We start from the raw sequence: 24,370 nt of genomic DNA, 5'->3' as shown, positions 1-24,370 counted from the left end.
AGCTGTACCTGTAATGTAGAATAATTCATGTTATGTATAATAAGAGCTCCATGGCAAAAAAAAAAAAAAACATCTTAGACGATCTAAATCACCCACTCAATAACACACTGACTCAAGACCGAAGCTGTTTCAGTAATTGGTTCCCCAAACAGTCTGTTGTTCTCAGTGTGATAACCCTGAAGAATCAAACGAATGGATTTGCGAATAACCTGACTGTCCTCCCTGTGGAAGTACACATTTCTTTATGTGTGTATAATATCTTTATTTTGTGTTTTCCCTGTTTGAATGCATACTCTGTTTTGTGTTGCTGGTGATGGCATCGGTGATAAGCCAGCTTCCTTTCAGGGATTGCTATTACTACTACCATTACTACTACTAATATAACACAGACTGTTGTAGCTGATGGTCATGGGAAACTGACATGCACTGTACAGGCAAGATACTGTATATACAGCAGGGGTGGGGAATGGCCTGCAAGACTGTTTTCAACATACAATACCAAATAATACAATACAAAATAAAGCATGAAGCTAAAAGAAAAGAAAATAACATGAAATAGTAAGTAGACTAAGTGAACATGCTTGTTTTTACAGAGTGACAAACTTAAACAGCTCACCCCACTGAACAATTGCCCCCACTGCCCCAAAATCTGTGGATACAAAGATCTGTAGACGTCAAACAGAAGTTGCAGGCATTAGTATTTTGGTGACAGCACCAACTAATCGATGCAAAGAGGCTAACCCTACAGCGCTACCTAACCAACTTCAATGTCAGAGCTATCTTTCTGATTTTTGTTTCTGCCATGGCCTGTGTGTGTCCTACCTCTCAACTCCAGTCCTCCACTTGCCCAGGAAAACACACAGGCCAGTGGTGTCAAGTGTCTGTGGCTGCTGTCAGTGGCTGTGAATGAAGAAAACATACCACCATTTAGCACGGGGAGGTTTATTTTTAATTTAATTTGTTAAATGCTTTCATCTTTAAAAGGTTATTGTCATTGGTACGTTATGTAATAATGATCAAACAAGCTTTGTATCTGCTACTCAGGAGTGCTTTGTGTGGTTAAAATCTAAAACTGATGTGCTTTCATAGTAAAAGAGTGCCATCTAGTGGTGAAAAGAGGCCAAGCTTTGGCCATAACTGTTTACTATCATGCATCATACTGCTGCATGTAGATCCTAACATCCTATTTTCCCCTCAAAATACAGCTCCTTCTATGTGTTCCAGTGGAATAATATAGATGAGAAAAAATGTGAACAAACAGAACAAACAAACAAAAACACTGAAAACCTAGCAAGCACACACTGTTGGCCTCCTCATCCAGGACCAAGGCATTCATCTTTACAAACGAACAGTATATGTGTATATTATGACACTAAACTTAAATTTCAGATTTACCCTCTTAGCATGGATGACATTTAAAATGTTCACACTGCAGCTGTCCAGCTACACAACTGCAGTCTTTCACCAAACTAAGTTACAATCAAGCACTGCTAGGTCACTAACATTAGTCTGTAATTGGAAGGCATTACACAGAAATTATATAGATGTCAATTAATTAAGTTGTTTACAAGTCTTTATTATTATTATTATTATTATTATTATTATTATTATTATTTAAAAATACAGACCCAATGAGCTTCTTGATGCTATCTATTTTACTGGCATTTTCTAATTATTTTATAAGTGGAGCTAAATACCCAATCAACAACCTCCATGTTTCCAACTTGGAAAACAACCCAAAGTTATTTTTTCCAAGTTGACAAAATATTTATTATTGACAAATGCAATGTCATACAAAGGGGAGAGTATATAGTCCTTGCAGAAGCTCTTTGTCACCACAAGATGGCTCTACACACACACACACACACACACACACACACACACACACACACACACACACACACACACACACACACACGTACACACACACACACACACACACACAGCAGTACATTTGCAGATAGAGGGCAACACAAAGGGCATTGCAAAACTGCAAAATATCGTAAAATAAATATCTCCAAGTTCATACTGGGCACTATAGGAAACATTTTGTAGATTGTTATGGTAAGATGGGTGATGTTTTAGACCAAATAACTTTTGGGTAAAAATGTATTTCACCATTCCTCTCATGTCACAGCACAAACTAATTGCAGAGTTCCAAATGTTTGTGTGTGTGTGCGTGTGTGTGTGTGTGTGTGTGTGTTTACCTATGCAAGCACACAGATACATGTGTAGGATATGTGTGTTAGAGAGCACTAGAAGGTAGAGATGCTGATTAAAGATAATCACAACTATGATGCTCACAATGGCAGCATGTTGGTAGAGTAACAGGTAAATCAATTAGGGAGACCGGGATCTGATCTTGGTGTCTCTCCAGAGAGCTGCCACTGAGACAAGGAGCTCTGGGGGAGGAGGCCACGCAAGCAGATACCTGTGACCCCAGGGGGAATCAGCAGGTACGCAGTTCACCTGTTTCCTGTCTTCACAAATCTCCCGAGGCTGCCACTTCCGCTGGAGTAGTTAAACACACCTGCCATGGGACCAACGTGTATATGTGCGTGTGTGTGTGTGTGTGTGTGTGTGTGTGTGTGCCTCTGTGTGCACATATGCATTTATATGTGTCTGCAAAAAAAGGCTGTGGAACAAATTAATTAACAGAAATGCCCTTCTAATTGTTTTCCCAAATGTACACTTAGAGGAGTGTGTGTAGAAGGCATGCTGTCTTCTGCATACATGCTGACATGGTCCAGTGACGCAGTCAGATGCCAGATTATAGAGTTTTCAGAGTTGTCTGGCAACAACAGGTTTGTAAACTGTGACAGCAACAACAGTACACCCATGTGGGGATGGCTTACTATGTTCTCCAGGCAATACAGACATATTTAATATCCATTATATAGTTATATTCTAATGTTACACCTCTGCACTGTGGAAAATTACTCCAGTTTGCGACCAATTCAGTGTTTTGTGAGATTATAATTTATGATGGATGTGCTGTTGGGTTTAGACAAGTTGTCAGAGCAGTTTGCAACAGTGTTGCCTTAGTTGCCTGGAAAAGATGCAGGACCTCTTTGCAGGGGGTATGAATGTGGGGAATTGCCTTCACAACCGTGGCAGGGGGAGGGTGGGGAAACTAAGCCCTCCTTTGGCACTGAGCCTCACGGTTGCCATGGCACAGTTCACCATTATACCCCAGCACCAGAGCATGGCACAAAAACTTTGAGTAAAAATGTGCAGGTGGGAACTCTTAATGTTGTAAATACACTTTTTTTTTTTTTTTTTTTTTCTTTGCTGAGGGGTTTGTACTTTAACCATTTAGCCACACCAGGAGCTATTTCAGTCACAGATTCAGTGAACCAGTATCCTGCAGGTTAATACATTACACTGCAGAAAACCCAAAGTGCCCGCAGACAACAAAGTGGTTAATGGATGTAACAGTAAGCAGCTGCCAGCTTTCTCTACATTGTAGTCTGCACGTCTCCTAGATCATCGCAGACCTATGGAACAAACAGCGTCAGCCCTAACAAAGCTGTAACATTTTCCGATATTTCCTAGGCTACATTTCAAACTCCCGGTGAGTCCCGGTTCTCAAGTACTATGAGTCATGAGAGGAAGGTAATCACAGGCAATGATGTGGACCGCTGCAGGGCAAGCCCCGTTGTGGAGGAATACCCTTGTGAAGGTCCGCGCCGTCTGCAAACGACTGCTCATATCGGTCTTGGGATCGCCCTGGCTGCCCGGCCAATCAGGTAAGACCTTTCAAACATTCCAAGTGGTTTCGTCCAATCGGCACAGACGTAACATTATACGCCTTGACGCCATTGGACAAGCTCGCACAAGGGCGTTATTTTGTTCGCTCCAACAGCACCATCTCTGGCAGGTGGTGTGTGCTTTAAAACCATACAGTAGGCTAATGTTTAGGACGATAGGTAGGTAGTTGTAGGGAAATCAACACACTTTGGGTTAATATTGTGTCATTCCTGTCAACCGTTTTGCGTTACGTGCCGTTATTTGTGTATTTTTACATCCGCCGGATCCGCAGTGAATGAGATGAACGTCGGGGTTCCCTCTCTGAGCCACTTTGTGTTTTACGGTTTGTGGTGAATTAGACAACTGGTTCTTCATGCAGCTTCTGAAAAAAAAGACAGAAAAGCCCTACATGTTGATTATGCTTCTTTACTACAGTAAGCCTGAATGAAAAAACCTCCAAGCTACGGCGAACAAGGTCTCACATCCTGGAGCTGTATCACTTCATCCACCGGTGTTGCATATAATATACGTTGATGACATTTTTTGGAAGTGGTCGTGCCTTTTGTTTTCATTTCGGGATATGTGATATGCGGATCTATAAGGCAACGAAACGCACATGAGCGGACGTCTTTTTTGACCGAAAATGAGGAAGCGTCTCTATAAAGACTCAGAAAATGGTATGGTCTCGTCGTTCGTGGGCCCGGATTTGAGTGAAATGAGGAGGAAAGGAGCAAATGCAAAAGCAGCATGAAATTTTCCCATACAATGAGACCAAAGGAGGTAAAACGATGAAGGTAGAAAAGACGCAGCATCTATGTAGGCGATCTGGACAAGTTTTAAGTCGCTCACAATGAACAGAAATACTTTGCAGCTCAATAACAAATCTTTTCCACTATACTGAAAGATTTTTTTTGTCCGCTTTGCAAGATTGTGAGATTTGCCAGTCATTTATTTTCGCCTTGCAACTATTATTTTGACATTTGGTTGTTTGATTTATTATTATTTTTTTTTTTTATATTTTTGACCCGGATCCAGCCCTGACTATTCAATGGAAGTATGTTATCAGTTGCCGGTTTTGCCTCTAGACAGGCCGGTTCCAAAGCATGTCCTCAGCCGGAGGGGAGCCATTAGTTTCAGCTCCAGCTCATCTCTGTTCGGGGCTCCTGATCCAAGACAGCTGTCACAGGTAAAGAAAAAAAAAAAGAAGCAAAAGAAAAATCTTCAGCATTTCCCTGTGGTTTTAACATTTAATGGTCATGGGATTGGTGCTGGGAATCACACAGGCCTGCAACCTGCACGTTTCTGCAGAGATGTGAATGATCCACTGGAATCTTGCAGGTGGTTGTTTGGTTCCCTAGGCCCTGACACACACACACACACACACACACACACACACACGCACGCACGCACACACAGACCATCCCCTAACCACTTTGCATTTGTGCATGTTGTGCAAAGATATAGGGGCCCTCTTTGCATACACTTTAGCCAGTGCACTGGCAGTGTAATATCCAAAGTAGTAGATCATTCTCAACAGTTGTCCTCTGAGTCTGGCTACATGTGTCAGGAACGTGCCACGCTGTTAATTATGTTAACATCCTTTGACACATTGACAAGAGAAACATAAACCACCAAGTTATACTTGAACTTCCTGCTTTCTCAGAATCCTGTGCTCTTGGTAGAGTGCCTCTTTTTAAGCCTGCCTCTATATTTCTCCTCTGCTGCAAGAGGAAAGGTAGGCCACAGAGCAGTGTTAATGTTGTGAGGTCACGTTCCTGTTTGGCTCTCGTGCACACAGCAACTCGCACCAGTAGCACAATGCATCTCCAGTGCATTAGCCAAGCATTGAGTCACTGTTGTCATGTATGTGCATGTGTCTCAGATGGTGTACCGTCCATTAGGCCTTTGTCCAGTACACTTGCTTCACTAACTGTAACCCACGTGTGCCTGCATCCTCAATTCAGACACACTGAGTCATATTACTGTGCCCTGCTTCCTCAGATTGTTTCACTTTAAAGTGTTCTTGCCAATGCTTATGTAGTTTGTGCACTAAAACAGCAGCATGCCCTCTGATCTTTTGAGGTCACATTCTGTTAGGTGCTCATGTACAGAGACTTCTGCAGAGTCCCCCAGCACATTAACCAGCCGTTGAATTACTGATGTTGACTGTGTGAGCTTCCCCTTCAATGGGCCGTCCATTAGCCCTTTGTCCAGCACCCTGCTCCACATAACCACCCATGTGTGTCTGCTTTGAACCCACCACACGATCACAGGCAACTCCCTGGGATGCACAGCTCTGTCTATCAAAGGCCTTCAAAGTGTCTGTCCCTTTTGGCCCCTTTGGCTTGTCTTTGGCTTTTGGGGTAATTAGTATTTCTTCAGATGTCGTGGAATGTTGGATATGTTGGCCGGACAAGCCTTAACTTACAATCCATCCATCTCTCTATCCATCCGTCTTTTCCTGCATGCTGCCAGCCATTATCCTACCTCTCCATCATCGCTGTATGTCTTTGTGAGGCAGGCTTTTGAAAGTAATGCCAGGGCAGGGATTGCTAGCCAGGGGAGAATCCTGTTACTACGCCACACATTGGTTGTTCTGTTCTGGGGCAGTCCAGTGTGACTGACTGTGCTTCTTCTCAGGCCGCAGCTCAAAGGAGGGATCCCAAAACCTCAGGAGAAACTCCATCTCAGCATAACATGAGATTGCTTACTGTCAGCATATGAACGCAAGAGTAACCCCTTTTGTGTTTGTCGCTCAGGTTTACCAGTTGCTTTCTCTTGAGCGGGCCACAGTTCATTTTCAGTCAGTGGAGAATGTGTGGTGTGCTGTCACTGTGCGCCTTTTGTTATGAAAAATGATTTGCTTGCAGTATGCAGTTGGCTTAGTAGTGTTAAGTGAGGTTCCAGTGAAACAACTGTGAAAGATTTGCATGCCATTTTCATGGGAACAATGTTGAATCACTAATTCAGGGTTCACAAACTTGTGAACCTTAAATTGTATTTCGTGCCAAAACAATACACTGACACAGAGAGGTTCAGTAATTAAACACAGACCTGCTAACATAGTCATTTATCTTTTTTTCCCTAACAAATATTGTTAGATTTGGATGCAGGTTATGAGCATGTGCATTCACTCACACACACACAAACACACACGCACTCTCACAGACATGCGCACAACACAGTCACTCAGTCTTTGTCACAGAGCAATTACACTCCTCTAAATATTGTGTCTTCAGTCCCTGTGTATGACCATACGGGTGCATTTGTCCTTGGTGGCTGCTGTGTTTTTGTGTGTGGTTCCACAGGCCTGTTGTTTGTGGAAGCAGGGCTGGACTAGCACTGCAGAAAGAGGCAGTTAGGCATGTGCCTGGGCTCTGGGGGCAGTGGTTTGGCCTGCTGCCAGACTCACAGATGGCCAGAGTCTCAGTCTCTTTCTTTCTCTGGCTATCTTGTTCCGCTCACTCACAAGCTCCCTCTACCCCTCCACCCCCCCACTCCGCTCTCTCTTTCCCCTTCTGATGAAGACATTTCCTCTTGAGGACAGAGGACGAAAGAGTAGGGTTGAAGAGATGACGGGCTCCTAGAAGAATGTGTCATTCTGTGGTTGTGGAATGCATATGATTGGGTGTAAATATGCTCTTGAAGAGGCGTTGCAAGCAGCAATAGCGTGAAATAAATGGGCTCATTTAGCAAGTAGAATGCCCGCACTGTTTTTATCAACATGCATGTCGGCTAGTTGTTGATTAATTCCTGAGACCAAGCTTGAAGATGATTCGCCCGACTTATTGCTTTTACTCGAAGATGCATGCGAGTCCCCTTTGGCTTCTCTGGACTGAATGGCCAACACAGGACTGAGACAGATTAGATTTGTGCAGTATGAAAGGACCTGTCGACAGTGTAGGACACAGCAATGAGTCATGTGGTTCACATTTAGGATGCACGTACACATGTACAACACACACACTTGCATTTACATGTGCACCCGCAGGTAGGCTGGCATTACTGCAGGCCAGTCCTTGTTTACATCCCAGGAGTGTTGCTCACAGCAAGAGTGAGAGTAGATTTCTCTACCATGTGGCTGCTATGTCTTGATTTGATACTGGTGACACACACACTGTTTTTATGATGAGGCTGTGTAATTGACATTTAGCTTTGTTTTTAATGCAACACGGTTACAAGAATCAATAAACAGATGCACAATATTGATGAGGCTTGGCAGTCACATGGCTTTTGACGAGGAGGCGAGGAGAGAAAGTTGCTTGAAGTGGCAACACTGGGCTGTTGTCAGCTTAGTCCTTCACATTTTAGTCAATGAGATCATTAAGAGCGCCTTCACCACTAACCCCAGATCAACTCTGCTACTCTTGAGATGTTTGACACATGCACGCAGAGGAGAAAATGATAGGCCTCTACGCAACAGCAGCAGATAGCACTGCTTGTTTCATCTGCACTAGATATGGGTGTTTCTGCACAGAGTCTGATAAGGGAATACACTACACTACTTCTTTTTAAGGGAGTCAGTCTGTTGATCTTAACTGAACCGATAAGCTTTTTCTTCCACGCAGTGCCATCGGATTGACGTCGTTTCAGGATGTGGTAAGAATGCTGAAGGAGCCGTTCAGACTCTTACTCTGGTGTTTCACAACCTTACACAAAACCTTTAACCCTCGCACTGCTGAAGTTAGGCTTCTGCAAAATGTGCTTGAATGAAACGAAAGTGAACTGGAGAGTATGGCAGTGTTTATTTCATTAGACCCGACTCAAATAGGATGTGGGTTCTTCAGTTAATAAACAGGATCCCAACAAACCTTACATCCTCTCCTCACTGAAACATATTCTGTGTGTCTCTCTAAGGGGCCCCCGTTATCACATGACCACTCTGTTTTTGTTCTGCAGTGTTGAGTGCAATCGGCCGTGAGAATGTGGCTCCACACATCAACACTCTAACTGACACAGTGTCAGCGCCAACCTCTCTGGCTGAATATTAATCATATTTACTGTAGGCCTATAGATGTGGGCTGAGACTGTACAGGAAAGATGAATGCATTTGCCTTGATTCTGCATTTTACTCACCAAATACAGCACTTGGCAGACCTATTGACACGTCCATTTACAGGCTTAAGGAGAGGATATCTTAGAAGTTGCCCTCAGGCACACTGGTCATAGACCTGTTTTTCATTTTCCCTTCTCAGAAGGTGAAGGCTTGGAGAGGGGAGCGTTAAGCCGGTCCAGAAAAGCAATTAGAGCCTGGGGATGATGTTTGAAATGAATGAAATTCCATTGCAGGGTAGAGACACCCTGTGAGAACATGTCGCCCCCCATCCCCCACCCCTTAAACCCTGCTTGTTTCATAGCGTGTCCCTAAAAGCACATTTATGCAAGCGCTCTGCGTAAAGACGCCTTAAATCGTTTTATGACATATAAATCGGCAGTAAAAAAAACAAAATACACATGGTTGCAGATATATTAGGCTATTATTCGACAAGCATGCAGTTTGCTCTGTGGTGACAGCACCGCTACCTTGTCATTCTCCAACAGAGACCTGGCCTGCCTTGTCCAGGCCATTGAGCCATTTCACCCCACCCCCCTCTCAGAGAAACTCAGTGTAGCTGGAGTGTGTCAGAGTGGACACTCATAAAACACTCTTAGCAGCAGGTAGACTCAATCTATGGCTTTGTGTAAGCAGTCGCTGTTGCACAAACACACACGCACGCACACATATACACACACATACTTTCACTCAGTCAAAACCTGTGCAGTAAAGTCCATGTTTATGGCCTAGCACTCACTTACTGGAATGTGCCGTCCCACAGTAGAGCACTGCAAGAGGTCATAACTCAGAAGGAAGCTTTCAGTTTATGAAGCTGTGCTGAGTCTAGCTGCTTTTATCTTGTGAATTTATGTGTGTGTGCGTGCTCTGCTTTGTTTCTGATATGTCACAGTTTATAGGAATACTGCTGGCTTCCTCCTTTGTTTGGCAGTCATTGTGTGACCGTGCGATATCCTCAGCTTAAAACCCTGTTTTTATGACACATGACATGAGGAAGGCAGGTTTTATCGCTGTGGTTGAAACAGGGAAGTGTGAGAACGCTGCACTGTGCACCAGACAGTTGAACACCATTGAGAATGCTGCAGACTTACAGTATGAGCTCAGCTGTAGTGCTGTCGTGGCAGGAGAGCACATTTGCAGTAGTCACTGGACTATTTTGAACTGAAGCTCTTGCAGCAAACCCATTTCATTTTGATTAATACGCATTTACACCAAGCATTACTGTGCTAGCTTTGTGCAGACATCACCATAATAATAAGTTAGCTGATAATGTACACCAAAGGCAGATATTTGACACACCTTTGTAGGTATACAGCAGGGGTTCACACGATTCCAAGAAGGTCACTTCAGTTCACTTTACTTAGCTCTTGTAGTGTTGTTTTTATCTTTTTAACTCAAGGAGGCAGAAAATGGCAAATACTCTATCCCTGTGGATACTCACACAGGCTGATGTTCTGACATCATGTGACCTCCTGACCCCAGGGACCTGAGCACCTTGACCCCTGGCAGAAATCTCCAGCTTAGATAAGAAACAGAGAACGCACTGAGCTAAGACCTAGGTCACACTGTTCTCTCTATTAGTCAGTGTGGGTAGGCTGCAACCCACAAAGTCAAATGCACACACTGAAGGTGGCAAAACAGGCTTGGATTTGTGCATGTACTTGATTCTGTATGAGTAAAGTAAAACTGTGACTTGCGCCTTTTGGTGGTGCTGTTGTGGGCCAATCAGTTTATTTTTGTGGATACTGGATATCGATGTAAAAACGCATCATTGCCCCGAAGGCTCATCACATTTGACCCAGCAGTGTTGGAGATATTGAGTGTGAAGCTTTTTGCCCCTGGTGGCCTGGTGGAGGCACTGTGCTGGCCAATGAAGTCCTGGAACCCGGTGTCCCAATCTATCACTCACCCAACTTTAGTGTGCAACAGGCCAGCAGAGGCTCAGAAATCATGTGTGAATCATGTGTGGTGGACAGATGAACTAATGAACGAACAAAGCCCAATCCATAGTCCCTTCCCCAGTCTTTGATCATGAGGGACAATAACGCTTTGGGCAGGAAATAAGGGATAAAGGGAGAGAAGAGCTCAATATGGTTTGTTTCTCTTCTACAGTTGTACATAATATATCCACCGGCACAGGTTAAGACAATTCCCTGAGCTGAAAACACTCCAGGAGTTAGCAAAAATGTAGAAATCTGCATCCCAGCCTTGTCTTGTTTGATGTCAGAGGTTCTGGGTCAAACAGGTTTTTAAAAAAAGTTAATTTACCCAGTAACTGGTGCTACAGTAAGTGATGCTAACGTCAAGGATAGATTGAAGGCCTTAAGTCAGGTAGGCAGCTGAGCTAGTCCACAAAAACTCAGGATGTATGACAGGTAGACATACATACAGATGAGTGAGTAAGTTGTTTTTATTCAAAGACAAGTGTACAGTCTGTTTTCCCACCCTCGCCGATTGATTTTCTTAACATGGTTCCAAATGATTGGTATCTTGGTTAATGGTGTGCAAAGAGTATATCGGCAAATCAAATTGATCTTGTTTGTTATTAGCTGACTCATAAAAAGGAAGCGCTGCGTAGATCAGCTTGGTGCAGCGTGTGCCATATGTTTGTGACAATGTGGGTTCAAGTGCTGCCTGCGACTTCTTCTGCACGTCATGTCTCTCTCCCGTATTTCCCATCACCTTCTGCTGTGAAGCATAAATGCCCAAAACACAGAGCATACAAAGGAGCCTGAGTTAATGAATGTTGGACCATAGGAGCTGTGTGGCTTTGTCTGTTGGCACTGCGAGGCGTGGCAGGGGTGTGTGGTGTGGGCTGGCCATTTCAAGGGCAAAACGTGACTTCATCTTCCTTTCACAGTGGGGTTGTGACATTGACAAAGTGTGCACCACCACCTGTTTCTTCATCTCTCAAGGGATCACATGCCAGTGTCCACCTCAGGGCCAACTGGTTACTGGCTCCTGGCCAGTGTATGTGTGTGTGCGTGTGTGTGTTTGCAGCAGGTTGTGGCCAAACGGTTTGTTTGGGTAGGTGTTGGCAAGGCCGATGACTCCCCCCTCCCCAGTCCTTGTGCCAACATTGTGCAGTTCCATAAGTCTTGCATCTTGTAGTCAGTACCCACCAAACAACACACACACACACACACACATTCATACATACAGTGCATGCATACACACAATCTATATTGTTCACACTAACCATTGGTGCTGTGTGTAAACACAGAGGCCTGTTGACACTAAAATACAGCTTTGCAGATTACCCACCTTGAGTCAAGCTGTTTGCTAGCCAGTAAAATATTAGCTTTGGATTGGTTGGTGTCATGAGGTTAGAAAACAGACAGAGTGTGTGTGTGTGTGTGTGTGTGTGTGTGTGTGTACGTAGGAGGTACACACTAATCTAAGGATATTGTGTAATGAGCATGCATGCATGTATATATGTTTGTGCACAGATTAGTGATGGTGGTCATTAAATGATCTCAAAATCTAAGCAGACATATCAGCTCTGGTGTCAAATCACTGCTCTCTGGTTCAGGCTATAATATTTCCCTGACTGGATTTTGGACACACTCACACAAATTTGTTCAACACGGGGAAATGTTTGCCACCCTTTTTAGAAGGCATACTCTGATGGCTCCAAAATTTGTTTCTCTTTGGAAAGGAGCTCGGCTCATGCAGCTATACAGGTCGAGTGGGAAAAGATGGAGGGGGATGGAGTGAGGCAGAGTGCAAGAGAATACTAATGAATGAAAATCATGCATGCAAATAGATTGTGTCTATTCACGTCAGAGCTTGTGTTGTGTGCCATGTGGGAAACACTAGTTGGCAAACAGAGCTGAAGCTTCAATCTAAAGAAGAATCTCTTTGCTAGTCGGCTTCTTAATCAGTTATTCAGTCAACTAGCTGGTCATCCAGGCAACACGACAGCTGTCAGTGAGCCAAGCAGCCCCTCATACTTTAACCAGTAAGTCCTTCAGCTTACCAAGCATCCAACCAGCCCATCAGCCTGCTGGCACGTCAGTCAATGAGCCAATCAGCCAGACACGCAGGCTGCCAGTAGAGAGGGTAACCCTAGACGAGTGTAGCCCCAGGAGGGAGAGCACAGAGTCTGCCTGGAGGGGGGCCAGGATGTGTGGAGTGCATGAAGAGGTGAGCCAACACCTCAGTCTAGCCCGGAGCAGCTGTCTTTCTCAGAGCACAAGCTATGCAAGTCCCAGAGTCATGCCCACTACAACTACTACTGTGCCTGTGAGTCGTGCTGCTGGAGCCGGCTCTTGCTGAGGGACACTGCAGGCACTTGACAGTGCTGCAGAGACACCAGGAAAGACCCACACTGAGAGCAATAATTGACGTGCAACATTTGACGCTTCTGTTGCGCACTGCAGACAGAAGATTTGAAGTGTCAGAAACACTGGCACCTGCATTTCACCACTGTTACTGAAATAGCTAAATCTTATTTTTGGTTCCATAGCCTATTCTACAGTCTGCCTAATAAATATGGAGACCAGTGAGTAGACTGTCCGCAGAATAGATTTGCTCCATGTACTTGAACAATTGTAAATAACTTGCTTAAGTATCCATCAGGTTTGGATTTAATTAGTTAGCTTTAGTTTAGTTTAGCTTTTTTCATCCATGCCCTGGCTTCCTTCAGTGCCCTCCAAGAAAAAGCATCCTTATTGGTTCTTGGTTGATGCTCCAAATCCAGGTTTAGAGGAGATGCGTCATGGTGGGTCAGTGCATCTCTTGGCTTTTCTAAGGCATGACAAGCCACTGAAAACAGTTGGCATGTTTAAAATACACACACCTAGCACTTTCAGTGCATTTCTGCCTCAAGGAACTAGGACAGTCCTGATTCAATTTGGAAAAACTTGGGGCAAAAACAATTATACAAATTAAAATATTTGTACACGTGCATATCTGTACTCAAGGCTCATGAAAGCATTAAAAACCAAGGTAGACCTTTGTACATATGCAACAGTATCAGAACAAAAGTTGCACTTTGTTGTGGAGCTATTGCACCAGGAAATGAGGTGTGATTAAATAAGTAAGGACACACTGTCTCTTGGTCTGAACAAAAACAAAAATTCCCTGTGTTGTCTTTATAGAGCTCTGCCATCAAGTACATTGAATCACTTAACCTACGTCATCTACAATTACAATAACCAAGTCAAGAAAGATTAGTTGTTAATTTCAGTTTGTTATTTTGTTTTGTGTGTGTACACGCGCCTGTGCATGTGTCTTAGTGACACGTGTGTGTTTCTCACATGACTGATAGCAGTGTGTGTGTGTGTGTGTGTGTGTGTGTGCGCGCGTCCTATCAGCCAGATGATATGGAGCTGGAACCTGTTTATCGGTGCAACGGTTCTACCACACACACATTCACACACACACACACACACACACACACACACACACACACACACACACACAGCAGAGTAGAACCAACAGTAGCAACACCACCCTTCACGTATCATGAAGTGGATACCCAAGTCACACCACCAGATGCAGTAAGCAATATATGAACAAATTTCTTCTTATTTTTGTTGGTAATCACAATTTGTTTGTGCCCATTGATTTCTGGGATTCACCAGTTTTTGTTATTTTTGCTTTTCTCTTGAGTAACAGAAAGTTTTATGAGTGCTTGAGAGCACTCTTACCAAAATTAGAAAAAGATTTCTCACAGTCCAGCACATGGAAACTTGCATTTTTATAATGGAACAGCATAAATGCTTTAAATTAATATCAATGAACAATCACGTGTAGATTATTTTATGTTTCAGAGTAATCATAAGTATCACCATGGAGTGTGTGGCGTGGGCAGTGCGATTTCTTTCTTTTTCTTGTTTTTTTTTTAGTCTGTAGTTTAATACTGAACCATTTGTACGTCCCTTCACTTTTTTTTTTTTTTTTTTGCCATTGATGGCTTTTTGACTTTCTTGTAACGGTAGTGCTGATGCTCAAGAAAATCACACAGGTAGGATTCATCATTCAGTGCACCTGGGTAAGAGCAGATGTGAGCATTTGGTGCGTCTGGAATTAAAGTCTCTTGTTTTTTCTCTCAACAGAAAAATTAGAGAAAATATAAGAGAAATTTAAGAGAATGTTGCTGCGTCTGGCCCAGTGTGTCCTATTTATTGAAAATGGCCCTTATTGCATCTTTTTGACTTCGTGTTGTGTCTTTGAGTGAGAGTGAGCATGGTTTACACATGTTAACTTAAGGCATATCAACCACTTATAGGTCCAAATTTGCTAACATAACTTAATAATCATATTGCTGTAATAATGTAATATTATATCTGTATAAGCCTGGTTTTGACATCAGTTGTTGATGATTTCTTTCCTTCTGTGTTTGTTCAGAGACGAGGGGCCATCTCCTATGACAGCTCAGACCAGACGGCACTGTACATTCGCATGCTAGGTAAGTGTTTCCCACTGTCAGCGCACACATACACACACACACACACACACACACACATACACTCATTTCTCAGCACAATGAGAGATTTTTCATGTTGTTTTCTACTTCTTAATAACACAGTGGCTTAAGAAGCAGTGAGATAGGAAGAGGAAAGGATGACTCAGAGATGGAGAGAGGGATGTAGAGATTATGAAGGGATGGAAACCCATTAGATTATGTGTCCATTCAGTCTCTAGGATTAGGTTGTGCATGTGTCTGCAGTGTTCTTTGAATATGACCACATTTCCAGTGGCCAGGATTAAGAACCCCACTGGGTTTGGAGGAGACGAAAGGCTGATGCAAAGTGATGTTTGTTTTTATTTTATTTATTTTTTTTTTTTCTTTTAATATTTCCATGTGTGTGCATTGGTGTGTGTGCAATTGCATTTGTCTCTGCCCAGTGCTGGCTGGCTCCTAGCTTTGCTGAGCAGATTGACTCAAATGCATCTAGTGAACAGCCAGATGAGGCCTTGATCTGTCTGTTGGGGAAACACATCCGCCCCATCAATAAGTTTACTGGGGATAATGGTGGGATTATAGGCAGGTTACACCCCTGCATAGACCCCACACTGACATCAGTCTGAGCTCCCTCACAGACTGGCCTGGCTTCTCCTGTAACCTTTGCTACTCCCCTTCACAGATCTGACAGTGAGCAGCAAGTTGGAAAGCAGAATTTCTGACAGTCATCCTGACAGTGCAGACTCTGCCTATCAGGTTGCCTCAGTTTTGTGAAGGTTGCTGAGTAGGCAGGGCACATGAAATGGAGACTTTTCACACCGCATTGCTGCACTTTGTTGGTGCCAGTCGATTCTTGCCAGCTTGATAATATCCATGAGTTGACTGCTGCCACGTGTGTCTGGGCACAGTAACAGCAATTTATTGAGCCGACTGAAGGAGCTTTAGCTTTTTAATCATTTTACTTGGCTAAGTATGATGGCAGTCTCATACGTCACTGGAATAAAGCATCTGTCTCTGTAGATTTTATATTAAATTGAGGATGAGGAGAGGCATGCTAATGCAGCATGGTGTTTGCCGAGTCCAGGGTTCAGTCTGCCAAGTTAATGCTGATGTGCTTTCAAATAGCAGGACTCAGAGCTTTAGCCACATCCGTAATAATGGCGTGACCTACATCCACCTCAGATCACCACTGTGGAAATGCTGACCCTCTGTCTCTTAAAACACACACTAATCACACAAGCACACACGTGCTGAGCTCCAGCACATGCATCTACAGATGTGACAGATGTGACAGATGTACACACTTATGGGCAGACACGCACAAACCTACATGCTGCCCAAGAGAGCATGAATTTTAGTGATTACTTGGTCATAATTTGTTTACTGCATGTGAGATTCACTGACATGGGTTCACTTTTCACATTCATTCCAACAAACTTTACAAACAGCTTTTTTAAAGTAATGTTGAGCATCATTATGCATTTAATTGTAATTCTTAGTTTTTGGTATTTTGATAGGAGCTTGTGTAGTATTCAAACAGCTGTTTGCAAGTAAGTAACATGCTGGTTGGGGGAACACACCTGTGTGAGTGCTTTGATTTTTATCTAATGCACATACTACACAATCACACATTGAAATCAGAAGTGCCATGCTGGAAACATACCATTGCGCTGTTTATCGCCTCGATCAGTATGACATTTTCCGTATGAGCCTTGCCTGGAACGACACACTAGCATTGTACTGCATCAGTGCCATAGCACCATGCTGTCACCTCACTGTGCTCTCACTGCTCCTGACTGCAGTCTACAAGCAGGCCGGCCGCCGTTTGTCTGGTCCATGTCTGGAGTACTAGCCTGTCCCTGTTCCTCTGCCTGATTACTAACAGGGTCATAGATGGACAGTAGATGACTCAGTTGGCTCTTGGTTACTAATAGTAGATCAGACTATTCTGACACGCCATTGCATGCTCAGCTATTCGATCGACCTGTCTGTTCATTGAAATTTCTCTCTGGGGAAGTGGGATTGTGTGTTTGTGTGTGACTGTGCACGCACATGGGTACTACAGGCCAGACCTGGGTCAAATAGTATTTGCAAAGACATCTTTTCTGTTTATTTTAATACAGTTGGAGTAGCATAAGAGTCAATTCACAGTCTTATGTAAGCTGTTAAAGCTACTAATCACCTAAAAATCCCCCAAAGTTCCTAAAAGTGTTCCTAGAAGTACACTAAAGTGCTCGGTTTTTAGTACCCTATAATACCCAAGTACACCTGAGAGTGGGTACATTTGGGTGGGGTTTGAGTCTCTTTGGATGCTTTTGGATGCTTTTGGGGGATTAGTAGGGCCCAGTACCAGTGCTTACTGCTTTGTCTCGTGGCAAAGTCCACCCATGTGACACCTAAGAAGGGTAAAATATACTATCAAAAAAATTTGCAAATACTAATCGGCCCAGCACCTCCAGTGGTCTCCCTCTCCAAGCAGCATGACTCTTGAGGAAGTATGTGCTGATTTCTTCTAGGAGATGTGAGAGTGAGAAGTCAGGTTGGATTTGAACCAGAACGAAGAAGCTCCCACCCGTATTTGTGCATCGACTTCCGAACTCTTCACAGTGAGTATGAATCACAGCCAGTTTCCCCGGCCTGCCAACCTCTTTGATGATAAACAAGATGGAGCCATTGAATTGTAACCCTGTGTACAGTTCCCACTCGGCACCAGTGAGATTGACAGATGTTTGTGCACAGCTTAGGTATTTCACACGGTGATAAGGACCAAGGTGTGTCTTAGCATAAACCTTGTGCAAGGATTTTTATCAAAGCTACGTGAATGGTTGTGCACCACTTGTAAAAGGCAAACTGCTTTCACAATTCAATTTTAAAAACTCGTAACATGTACGTGGACCAAGTCTCTGTGTTGCATTGATATCCTGACCCAAATGTAATCCAACCTCGTTGCTGACGTGTTTCCGGATTGCAGCGATGGTTTATCCAGACAGACAGTGCTTTTGTGTGCTTGTGTGTGTGTGTGCGACCATTGACAAAGCATGACTGGTGTGTGTTCCCAGACGAGAGGCTTAAGAGTTGGCGGCTGTGTCAGCAGTGGGTCTGTTTGTATATCGCTGTGTTGGTGTCAGGTCTCTGCTGAGTTTGTGTGACCCCAAATGATTAACCAGCCCTATCAAGCTTGTGAAAGAAAGATTGAATGAAATATTTGTTGTTTAATTTACCTCTTGCACCTTTTAGTCAGTTATCCTTATGTGTGTGTGTTTGAAGCACGGCTGGGCTCTGGGTCCACCTCGGCCAGCTCTGCTCCTGAACGGAGGGTCCACAGGCTGCTGAGCTTCCAGAGGTACCTGCACTCATCCCGTCTGCTGCGTGGAATCCCCCAGCAGATCCCCCTCCACATCCTCGATGAGGACTACACTGGACAGGCCAGGGTATGACACCCACCTCATAAAGGCACACCAGTATTGTACAATATGGAGGCTTGTGTAAATAGTCATGATTTAATTATTGTTTTCCCTCTCTTTTAGTGCATGCTGGAAAAAGTTGGGAGCTGGAATTTTGACATTTTCCTCTTTGATAGGTTGACTAATGGTAGGTTATATTTTTAAAATATTATCTGAAATGTTGGTCTACAGTTGTTGGAAATGTCATGATAATTCAGGCTACACAGCACTAACAGGACAGTCCAGCATAATGCTGCATACTGCTTTCCAACCTGGCCTTAGATGCAGGATACTACCAGTGGCGCCATCTGTTGGATGGCACACATCTCTGTATTTCTTGTGATAATAGTCTGTCATTTACACTGACAAAAAGGCAAATGCAAGATATCTATAAAGGTTGCTGTGTCTTTAAATAGTATGCTGTTTTAGTTTGCCTCCTCCAACCATAACTGTTTGATTTGAATTTAAAAAATGTTCAAAAAAAAACATTTTTTCAACATATAATAGGTTCAGAGATCTTACTGAACAGAACTGTGTAACTTGATGCAACCTAAACAGTCGAATAAATTTTCTAAAAACATTTGCTTCCAAACAGATTGTCATTTTATGGTAAATGTAGTAAACCCTGCTGATGTACTTAAAATGAATCTACCACTAAATGAATGTCATTTTATGGTAAAGGAAGTCATGGCATGATGATAAATGTACATTTTTTATGAAGTTAAAAAAAACTTATGAACATTTCCTGTTGTTAATATCATATAGGTTTGGGGTTAATGTTCTCATTAAAGGGTTTAATTTTTGGTATTTGATACTTTTACCACCAAGCGATGTTTTAACCATTTGGTTGAGGTCTATATTAAGAAAAACTGGAGTCTGTTTAAATAAATAAGATAAGAATAAAAACATTGATTATTGTTACTGTTGCCACCCCAAAAAATTTAAAAAACGCAAAGATAAAGGTTTTCCATTGCTTTTTTCGTCATTGCATGAGAACATTAAAGGGCCAGAATGCAATGCAGCTGCAAAATGCGTTTTGAGTGAGTGAAACTTTCAGTTATTTCTATAACTATTTCCATCACTCTCTGCACCTGCATGCAAAATCTACAGCTGAATGAATCAAGTCCACATTTTATCCTATACTGTATATCTGGTGGTTGTTGACAGTCATTCTGTGAAATTTTCAAATCACTGACTGAAGCAGGTGTAGACAAGGCAGGCAGAGGGAAAGTGGGTGCAGTAAAAATTAAGCTCCAAAAGTCCACAACGGAACAACTCGTGTACATGGAACATGACACATGGTGATACACTAGAGTATACGTGTATCTCATGGTGGGTTTTTCCTTGAATACGAGTGAAAAGACCTGCACAAAGCAAATGAGAGCTGAATGTTGGTTCTGGTTGTCGTCTTGGGCCGTGTCCAGGAAACAGCTTGATCACCCTGACCTTCCACCTGCTGAACCAGTATGGCCTGGTGGAGCTCTTCCAGCTGGACATGGTGAAGCTCTGGAGGTTTCTGGTCATGGTCCAGGAGGACTACCACAGCGACAACCCCTACCACAATGCTGTCCACGCCGCAGACGTCACACAGGCCATGTACTGCTACCTACGGGAACCAATGGTGAGACTTGCAGGATGGCACACATTTTGATCCACAGGCAAAAAAAAATGTAAAGCAGCATCTTTTTTATACATTACAGCTGGTCTATCACTTAAATTACATGAGGGAGAGAGAGAAAACACACTCAAATCCATGCATAACCTGATCTTTTATAACAAAAACTGCATGGATGTAAGCAGACGGTCTTTTATTTGCAGATTTAAAAGAACTCTTGCCTGTCCAATGAGTTATTTATTTATTTATTTATTTTGTTTATTAATGATCAGCAATCGTGTTTTGTGTGCCATTGTTCTGTTGTGAGTGCAGCTCTGTAAGTCTCTGACCTCCTGTGACATCCTGTTGGGCCTGCTGGCAGCTGCCACTCATGACCTGGACCATCCCGGGGTCAACCAGCTTTTCCTCATCAAGACTGATCACTACCTAGCTACACTCTATAGGGTGAGAGCTGACTCTTGTACACAGTCAGGGAATCCAACCCCAGTGTTCAAGCTGTCAGAGCCATTTCTAACTTATAATGTAATCCAGTGGAAGACAGTACAAAATATTAAATCCATGTGTCTGCTTTTGTGCACAATTTGTCCTTTTTTTATTTTGCAGAATACCTCAGTTCTGGAAAACCACCACTGGAAGTCTGCAGTGGGCCTGCTCAGAGAGACTGGGCTGTTTTCCCACCTGCCTGCTGAGGATAGGTCAGTCTGACACTGAAATGGTACAAAACAAACTGCTAGACCCCAGGCTATGTAACACTTGGGACGTTATGCATGTTACCTGAAATTACAGCTGCTGGTTATTGCCGAACATGTAGAAATTAAGTTTATTTTCAGCCGGTTACTTCATCTTGCCGTTTTCTAGAGGTAATGTCAAGCAGATGCTTAAGGCTTCGCTATGTAGCCTGATTGTTGTCTAATCCATCCGCACTTGACTTGTCAGCCTGAACATGGAGAGGCAGCTGGGCTCCTTAATTCTGGCCACGGACATCAGCAGACAGAATGAGTACTTGTCTAAATTTCGCACGCACCTGGACCTGGATGACCTGTGCTTGAGTAATGCCAGCCACCGCCACTTTGTCCTACAGGTCAGTTTCCTCCTCTGCCGTAAGCATGGACCTGAATCCCAGGAAACAGCGGGTGTTTATTTACTGTTTTGTCTCCTGCATGTCCCACGCAGATGGCCCTGAAGTGTGCGGACATCTGCAACCCCTGCAGACCCTGGGAGCTCAGCAAACAGTGGAGTGAGAAGGTGACGGAGGAGTTCTTTCAACAAGGTATCTTTCTCTCTGCTGCCTTCACTCACAGTGTTTGTTCTTGGGGTCATTCTCTGTCATACATTCACTCAGTCACTGCTATATTTCTTTGATCCTGATGCAGTTCTTTTTTCTTGCTCTTTTGAACCTCTGACCTTTTCTTGATTGTACTTCCAAGAGTCTCTTTTCATTATGACTAATTACACAACAAGCCTATACAGTATGATTAGGATTGGGTAATATAGATACAATCAACCAAATGGCCCTTATAGATAGTCTAGTAAGCTTGGAAAATTACATCCTTTATTGTAATGCCTTTTATAACCAAGAAGAACCAAAACACACATGCCATATCACAATACTGTGATATCCAAAATCCCAGATGACACATAGCAGTCTCATCCTGATATCTATGTATTGTCTAAGCTTAAGTATAATGGCATATAATCAAATATAATAATTATATAATTATATAATTTAAAAAAATGCATATAATAATTATATGTATTACTTTTTTATTCTGTTTCGTGTAGGAGATATTGAGAAGAAGCACAAACTTGAAGTCAGCCCACTTTGTGACAGAGACACCAACACAGTTGGCAACATTCAAATCGGCAAGTAACTTTGTTATCAGCTATCAGCTACAGCCTTTATCTCACCTTTAACCCTAACCTGAATCTGCCTCCTGCCCTCCGGTCCCTCCAGGCTTCATAACATATGTGGTGGAGCCCCTGTTTGCAGAGTGGGCCCGTTTCTCCGACACACGTGTGTCCCAGACCATGCTGGGCCACCTGGGGCTGAACAAGGCCAGCTGGGGCAGCCTGCAGCAGGAACAAACCCCCGGCTCTGAGGAGGCAGAGCCCAGCACAGCGGGCACGGACCCAGAGGCCACCACAGCTGCCTCTGCCCAACCAGACGGCAGCACAGCGACAGCCACAAGAGGAACCAGCTCCAAAGAAATACCTCAGGGAAGCAGAGAATCCTGACACTCCATGTTTGCCCTTTCACTCGAGTCTCTTGACCCCGGCCTCAGGGCCTCAACACACACTGGGAGCCGGATGGGGTGTCCTGGGACGGTGTATGGCCCCGCACCCCTCCTGCTGCCACACCCGATCCTAAGACCTTGTTCACATTTTGTTGCTTTTGCCTCCCATTTTGACAAACCACTGATTTTATTTAATTTATTTAATTTTAAATTCCTCTTTTTTTTGGCATAGAGCAATACATAGATACCTCATTTGGCTACTGCTGTATTTTCTTTTATTTGCTTTATTTTATTTATTTGTCCACTGTAGTTTGGCATTACTGATTGAATACACCACTATATTTTTTGGTTGGCGAATCTTAAGGGAAAACCAGTATAAGAACTGAAGAATACATTTTTTTCTGGTATTTTGAAGTGCCATTTGAAAACAAAGATTTGAAGAATGATTTGAACTGATTTGACTGAGACAACTTGAGTATTCGGACACGAGACTCTCCTAAGGCTCGGGAGTAACGTTGTGTGTTGCATTTGTAATGAATCTTCCTCATGTACAAATGAAAAAATGTGACAAGCCCAGTCCTTTTGCTGCCTCTACGAAGACTGTTTACGCATCTTCTTGTTTGTTTCTTTCCCTCGGACTGAATTGAAGTGAATCACGTTGGCTCCACGGTTTGCCTTCTAAGCACAGATGTGAAGAACCGCTCGTCTGAACTGTCATCCCACTGTTTAAGCCATGAGCAGAACCTTATTCAAACACACCAGATGCCATAAGTAACTCCACCTGTGCTACAATGTATTCTCCTCTTTGCACTCCCAAATAACGACGGTGTTGGACGTGCAGCTTCTTTTCCTCCACATCTCGAAGACCCTCATTTTTTGGAAGGTATTGTTGAACCTCTCCTGTCCTTTGTGAAGCAGCAGATATTTGAGAATATTTCAGTGCTGTTTGAACTCGAGGCACCGGCGCCTCTCACACTGGGGATCAGTTACTCACTGCGCACACATCTCACCTGGAACTCCACTCCGCGCAACTCAACTCGCTCAGGGTTTTGCCAATCTCTTATCAAGAGGGAGAGGGGGGACGGGGGGTGCGAGGTTGTTTTTGCCTGGCTAGGATCACTTCTACCCTAGGAGACTCTCCCTCTCCGCAGAATGTCTCTCACATTAGCCACATGCAACCTAAAGGACTGCTCGATCGATGCCTTATAACTATGCACAAAATATGCTAAGTGACCAAACCGACTCCTATTCCCATCAAGTGCATGGTGTGCTTGTCTTTGAATGCACTGTCCAATCCCTTTGCCTTTTGTTGTGAGGAACAACTCCAGCTGTCCTTTTTTGTACGGAAACAAAATGGTCGAGTGACTTTGAACATTCCATTTCCTCCTGTTTGGTTTGTCTACTTTGATTCTGTATAGTGGCACAAATTGTGTTTGTGTTTAAACATTTTGAAAGATAACCGGTGCTTTTCTTACTTTAGCTGATTTGTATTTTGCTGTAAGTGCTGTAAGACTGTTGATATAAAAATGTTTACAATTTGTTGCGACAGCCATTTTTGGGAAGACTTAAGTGTCAAGCCAGATTTTGTAAAGGCTTTGCTGTATTGACCTTTTTGATACATGCCTGTTGCAGTTACAATTTGATTAATAAAACCTGTTGTTGACAAATGTTTTCTTGGATTTTAAGGTATGTAGATAACATGTTATTGACTCAACACTGGCAGGATAATGTAAAAATCAAAGTAAAAGATAACTTATCTTTCAGAGTTAATTGCATTTAGCCACGAGCAACTAATGGAACTTGAGGAAAGGTGACTTTGATCAAAAGGTTGAAATCCAGTCAAGTTACACTTTCGACTCAAAG

The 24,370-nt window shown here is 43.3% G+C and overlaps 1 protein-coding gene across 7 annotated transcripts; it reads left to right on the top strand.

Annotated features, from left to right (window-relative positions):
- Positions 1-3,910: 3,910 nt before the first annotated feature.
- On the top strand, positions 3,911-24,192 carry pde7a (phosphodiesterase 7A). 7 transcript variants are annotated; one of them, XM_030079226.1, is made up of 14 exons: positions 3,911-3,929; positions 4,786-4,936; positions 15,158-15,218; positions 16,733-16,765; positions 17,732-17,821; positions 18,483-18,646; positions 18,743-18,806; positions 20,083-20,279; positions 20,586-20,717; positions 20,877-20,968; positions 21,210-21,354; positions 21,447-21,543; positions 22,056-22,136; positions 22,228-24,192. In XM_030079226.1, the coding sequence occupies exons 2-14, from the start codon at positions 4,799-4,801 to the stop codon at positions 22,506-22,508; spliced, it is 1,575 nt and encodes a 524-aa protein (XP_029935086.1). In that variant the 5' UTR covers positions 3,911-3,929; positions 4,786-4,798; the 3' UTR covers positions 22,509-24,192. The 7 variants fall into 7 exon arrangements, with proteins under 7 accessions (XP_029935086.1, XP_029935083.1, XP_029935085.1 ...); XM_030079223.1 differs by having other exon boundaries at positions 3,915-4,530; XM_030079225.1 differs by having other exon boundaries at positions 3,915-4,544.
- Positions 24,193-24,370: the final 178 nt, after the last annotated feature.

Source organism: Myripristis murdjan, chromosome 20 (genome assembly GCF_902150065.1).
Source record: "Myripristis murdjan chromosome 20, fMyrMur1.1, whole genome shotgun sequence".
NCBI classification, from domain to species: domain Eukaryota; kingdom Metazoa; phylum Chordata; class Actinopteri; order Holocentriformes; family Holocentridae; genus Myripristis; species Myripristis murdjan.
This window is presented reverse-complemented; position numbering and strand designations above follow the sequence as displayed.